General features: G+C 40.6%; 1 protein-coding gene across 1 annotated transcript; it reads right to left on the reverse strand.

The window, feature by feature from the left end:
* Positions 1-369: 369 nt before the first annotated feature.
* Positions 370-1434, reverse strand: LOC109180762. The gene has a single exon (XM_019330470.1). It carries the CDS (start codon positions 1432-1434, stop codon positions 370-372), a length of 1065 nt encoding a protein of 354 aa, XP_019186015.1.
* Positions 1435-6112: the final 4678 nt, after the last annotated feature.

Consider the following 6112-nt stretch of genomic DNA (forward strand, 5'->3'; position numbering starts at 1 on the left):
AAAGACTTTAATAAATCCCATGCTTCTGACCGTCTATGGCGCTGAGGATAGCCATAATAGCACGTCATTCGCCACTTTGGAAAGCTGGACATATTTACTTCAATATCAATATGATTCTTTGAGTAGCTCAAAAGACTTGCCGTATTATTCTTTCGCCAAAGCAGCGCAAAACCACCACCCAACCGAGTCGGATCAACATAAAAAAAAAACCATCGAAGCCAAGATTGACGCGAAGTCGTTCAGCATGTATTCGCCCCACCTTGGTTTCCATGAGAAAAATAAAATCAGGCTTCTTACGCGACGCAAGGTCCGTTAATTCTCGAACTGTTCGTGGATGGCCCAAGCCACGATAGTTCCAACTGATAGTACTCATAATGATGGGCGGGTCTGGGAACCAGAACCCGCCACAAACAAGTTTTTTTGGATCTCTGTCATAACAATATCACTGCCAACATTTGCATTGCCCCTAGTGCCCACATTCACTTCACCTCTTCTTCTCTTGGACGCTGCCATGACTGTCACATTCTCCCCATGGGCAAACCCAGTTACTGCCTCCCCACGGCATATCTCATCAGCTCGCAAACCAGGCGCTATACCCGAGAGGGTTTCCACCATGGGGTTACTGTTTTTGTCAAGGAGCCATGAAGCTCCCACCTTGCGTGGACCCTTTCTCAATCCAGCGCGTAAACTTTCACCATATGGATATTGATCCATCGGTATGCCCGCATCTCGTGCCTTCAAACAATACTTGTGCAAATGCCCCATCAGACCACAGAAATAACAAAAGTTGTGCAATCTTTCGTACCTGAAATTAACCCAGCAAGTCGACTTATCTCTTTTTAGAAGCTTCATGCGCCGTTTTAGCGGTTTTATGACAGATATTGAAACCCTAATTCGGTAGAACGTTTTCCATGGTGCATCCGAGAACCTATCATCAACCTTTATAAATGTTCCCATAAAATTTCCAACTTGTTCCAGAATAAGATCAGATGTATAACTAAGCGGCAAGTCATGCACTTGTACCCACATGTCAACAGAGTCCAACGGTATCGTGACTGGAATAACTCCATCCTCAATCCGTTTGCAGACAAAAGTATGGTTCTCAAAGGACCATGGACCACCCTCAAGAACCAAACAAATATCCATCTCATGATAGAACACAAAGAGAAAAAACCCTGGTTGTAACTCCGAGACCTGAACCCCCTTGACCGGCTGCCATACCGAAGCCATAACTTGGCTCATAAACTCCATCTTGACAAGTTTGGTGGTTAGGAATTTACCAACGAGGCGCCATGTTCGTGCTGTCGCCGGAGGCTGCTCGTCGCTTCCCGCCTCAACAGGTTCGAAAACAGCATCCTCTTCGTCCTCTAGCACGACGTCCGCCCAACGTCTACTCAGTGTAGCCACTGCCTCAGATGTCGCTGCTGGCTCCATGCGATCGGAGGGATGGTTAAGGATGGCCGGCGCAATACCGGAGAGAGATGACAAGAAACGTCCGGAAAAACCTTGAGCAACAAGGAAGGAGAGAAAACCCTAGAGAAACCCTAGAGAGAGGAGTTCTTTATGATGCCTCTATTTAAAAAGAATTATTCATTATAAAATTTTTAAAAAGAGATATAATTTCATTGGTTATATTATCTTTATCTTCTACAATTCAAAGATTCCTTACCTTCAAATTTATTAATTTATTATATTCACTACATTGTCTATTGTATTCTTTTTACATTATTTTATAATTAAATATCAAAGTTATAATACAAAATATGTTGGCCCTGTTTGGTAAAATGGCTGTTAGCTGATAGCTGTTTGTTGTTAGCTGATAGCTGTTTGTTGTTAGCTGATTATGTTAATTAGAGGGTATAAATAGTTGATAACATTAGCTGATTGTAGAAAAGTGTTTGGTAAATTAGCTGTTAGCTGATAGCTGTTTGGTATAATTTCTTTTCTCAAAAAGCTAATTGAAAAGTTGCGTGGAGTAGATTTTTGAATTTTAGACTTTCGAAATTGCAAAAAGCTAATTAACCAAACATTTATATTGATATTTTAACTAAATCAAACAATTAATAGTGGTCAAATAAGCCAAAATTGACCTATAGGCCAATTTTTTTACCAAACAGGGCCATTATATATATTTACCAAGTATTTTATACAAATATAATAAATATTAATATTTTATTCAATACTTTCACATGATAACCTACGACACACGTCTCACAACACAGGAAACATGTAGGGAAAACTACCACTACCAAATATCAACATGTGCTTGTAAGATAAAGAGTTCATAGCACAACTAAGATCTCAGTCATATACACAACTATGCAAATCTAAAGCTTCCTACACCATAATAATCTCATTGCATGATGAATCCCTCTATGCTACCACCAATAACACAATTGCACATGACACACTACCAATAAAAAAAAAAAAAGGACATTGTTAGGAATATATTGTAAATTTTGATGAGCCGAATGTATTTTTGAAAAATCAAGTAGTCCCCATTTTTGTTCTATTTGAGTCAGTTTGAGTCTACGGAGTATGGTGCACCCATATCATGCAACCCATGTACAAGTCTGGAAAATCACAAGTTGATTTTAGATGTTAAGCGGGATTATAGCTTAACAGAATTATGATGCGAATAAGTCACCAAGAACCATGTTAGAGGAGTTGGAAGAAACGTGTGTGAGCTATGCCAAGTGATCTTAAGTTCAAATCTCAAATGAAGTATTTTTAACTTGCTTGGGAGACTAGCTTGGACCGTATGGGAGACTAGCTTGGACCGTATAGGAGACTAGCTAACATAGAGACTAAGTAAGGAGAATGCACAAGTCTCACAAGAGCCATGCACCAGATGAAGAAACACACCAAGTATGGTGGACCAAGCTTAAAATCGAAACAGAGCATCTCACCATGGACAACTATGAAGTTTTTACAGAGGTTTCAGTATATCATTTTACAAGGATCATGAAGGAGAAAATATCTGATATATTTTCATCTGAACATCAAGTTTTTACGGTGGAACCGGAGACCCTTGAAGAAGGCTGATTCGCGGAGAAATTGCTCTATACTCAAGCAAGAATCAGCAGATAAATTATTTGATCAACTTGACATGCCAGAGCATTTATGAAGGACAAGAAATATCAAGTTTGCCGCGCCGAACTTATTCAAATTTTGGAGGCTACAAAATTCAAGACACGGCAACGGGCAAATTATTCAAATCATCTGACAAAAGGAGAAATGACATCTACCTAATATTTCAGATCAAGTTGACAATATTATTTGATCAACTACAATTCAAAATGGACGATCGAGATCGAAAGTTTATCAACGGGCAAATAGCTTTCACTGGCTATAAATTGTCCAAGCAGACTTGAAGACAAGCACGACTTGAACACGGCTGAAAAATTGAGATATACAAGCAAGAGAAAAGCAAGCAATATTCATATCAGCCAAAAAGCAATATATTGAGCTATACACGATTAAATTCAAGTCTGAGTGAGAGAAAATTTTTATCTCTTTGTAGATTTCTCTACTGAGTGTAGAAAGAGGGCGGAGTAACTAGAGAGAGTGAAAAACCCTGGTTGAGTGTAGCTTTGTGCGTAGCACTCGGTGTAAAGGGCAGAGTAACAAGAGGAGCTTGTGAAAACCCTGTGAGGACGTAGCTTTGTGCGTAGTTCTCGTGGTGTAGGAGTACAGCTTGGTGCGAAGTACTCGGGAAGGCGAAGTAACAAGAGGAGCTTGCGAAAAACCTTGGAGGAGTGTAGCTTTGTGCGAAGCACTCGGAGAAGTGTCGGTGGACACTTATTCACTATTGTATCTGGGTGATCGAAGAATAGTGAATTTCCTCCTTGAAGTGAAAGGAGAAGAGTGGACTAGGAGGATTACACCACCTCTGAACCACTATAAATCTCTCTCTCTATTTACTTACTACTCATATATTTTGTGCATGCTTATTCTAAACTGAGAACTAACCCGATTACGATTTATCGCATATCTTTATCTGTCTGGGTTTGATAGTTCCCACGTATGCATGCAAGCCAAATTTTACGTACATCATCTTTGAACCATATGAAGTGTTTCTAACGTGTTGCATGTTAAGAATCTCTCTTTGAGCACCGCACTATTAAGCATAACACTTTACCGCTACTTATTCCGCTGCACATGCACTCTAAGTTGTTTATCTTGTTGATGCTTGTTACTTAGAGTTGAAATTACCAAAGTGTTATTTGCCTTGTGTGTTTTTCAAAGAATGTTAAAAAGTTAGAGAAGTCTATTCCCCCCCCCCCCCCTCTAGACTTCTCGCCACCCTTTCGGGACCAACAGACATGTACAGTGACAATGCTACCCCAAAGAGAATTAGAAGATAGGTGTACGGAATCTTCCAAGGATCACTTAGTACGGTATTGAGCGTACTAGAAGATAGTTAGAACATAATAAATTGTATAATAATTTGTATAAATTGTATTGTACATCAACTACTAACGTTGTTTACCATGAAGTGTTTAATAATGTGTACTATTCTATTTGTACATAATATTCAATAACAAGATTTTTTTTTAATATAATTGTGTGATTAAAGGAATGTGCGAATGTATATTCTCTCTATTTCAGTGTGTAAGTACAGAAGATGAAAGATCTATATATACAAGCTAAGGAAAGACTAAAGCCATTAGATTCAAAATTCAAACCCCAAGGTTGAGAGTGATTCTCTCAACCACAACCTAACTTCTCTAACACTCCCCCTCAAGCTGGAGCATAAATATCAAACATGCCCAGCTTGTTACATATATACGACATCCGACTTCCGCTCAACCCTTTCGTGAATATGTCAGCTAATTGATCACCACTACGAACATGCTCAGCCGAAATCAACCCTTGTTGCACTTTCTCTCGTATAAAGTGACAATCCACCTCAATGTGTTTCGTCCGCTTGTGGAAAACTGGATTATTCGTAATGTGAATGGCCGCACGATTGTCACACCACAGCTTCACAGGAAGTTTTACTTCTACACCCATCTCTTTTAGAATGTTATGCACCCAAACTATCTCACTGGTCACATGAGCCATAGCTCTATACTCGGACTCTGCACTTGACCGCGCCACAACACTTTGCTTCTTACTCTTCCATGAAACTAAATTGCCTCCCAAAAACACACAATATCCTGTCATCGACTTCCTGTCACTAGGCGAGCCAGCCCAATCCGCATCGGAGAACGCCTCAACACCTGTATGTCCATAATCAGCATAAAGGACCCCCTTCCCAGGTGCACTCTTCAGATATCTCACAATACGAACAGCTGCTTCCCAACGAGTTCGTGTAGGTGAACTCATGAACTGACTCACCACACTCACCGAAAATGCAATATCCGGACGAGTAATCGTGAGGTAGTTTAGCTTCCCTACCAGTCTCCTATACCTTTCTGGATCCTCAAACACCTCCCCCTCATCTGGTACAAGCTTGACCCCTTGTTCCATCGGCGTATCACACGGTTTCGACCCAAGCAGTCCAGTATCACCAAGAAGGTCCATCACATATTTTCTCTGTGAGAGAAATATGCCCTTCTTTGAGCGAGCAACCTCAATCCCCAGAAAGTATTTTAGTATTCCCAAGTCTTTAGTATGAAACTCAGCTCCAAGGAAGGACTTAAGAGCACCAACCCCGTCTACATCACTACCTGTGACCACAATGTCATCCACGTACACTATCAGTAAAACACACCCACGGTTAGTATGTTTATAAAAGACAGTATGATCATAAGCACTCCTCTGCATTCCAAATTTCATAATCGCACTGCTAAACCTCCCGAACCACGCACGCGGGGACTGCCTCAGACCGTACAAAGATTTCTTTAACTTGCACACCTTCCCAGACTCCCCCTGAGCTACAAACCCTGGTGGTTGCTCCATATAAACTTCTTCAAGTAAATCACCATGCAAAAAGGCATTTTTGACATCTAATTGATATAACGGCCAGTGATTAGTAGCAGCCAAAGATATAAAAACACGTACCGAAGCCAACTTAGCCACCGGGGAGAAAGTCTCGGTATAATCTATACCATACGTCTGTGCATACCCCTTAGCCACTAAGCGCGCTTTGAGTCTAGCAACAGAA

This window comes from Ipomoea nil, unplaced genomic scaffold, assembly GCF_001879475.1.
Source record: "Ipomoea nil cultivar Tokyo-kokei standard unplaced genomic scaffold, Asagao_1.1 scaffold1034, whole genome shotgun sequence".
NCBI classification, from domain to species: domain Eukaryota; kingdom Viridiplantae; phylum Streptophyta; class Magnoliopsida; order Solanales; family Convolvulaceae; genus Ipomoea; species Ipomoea nil.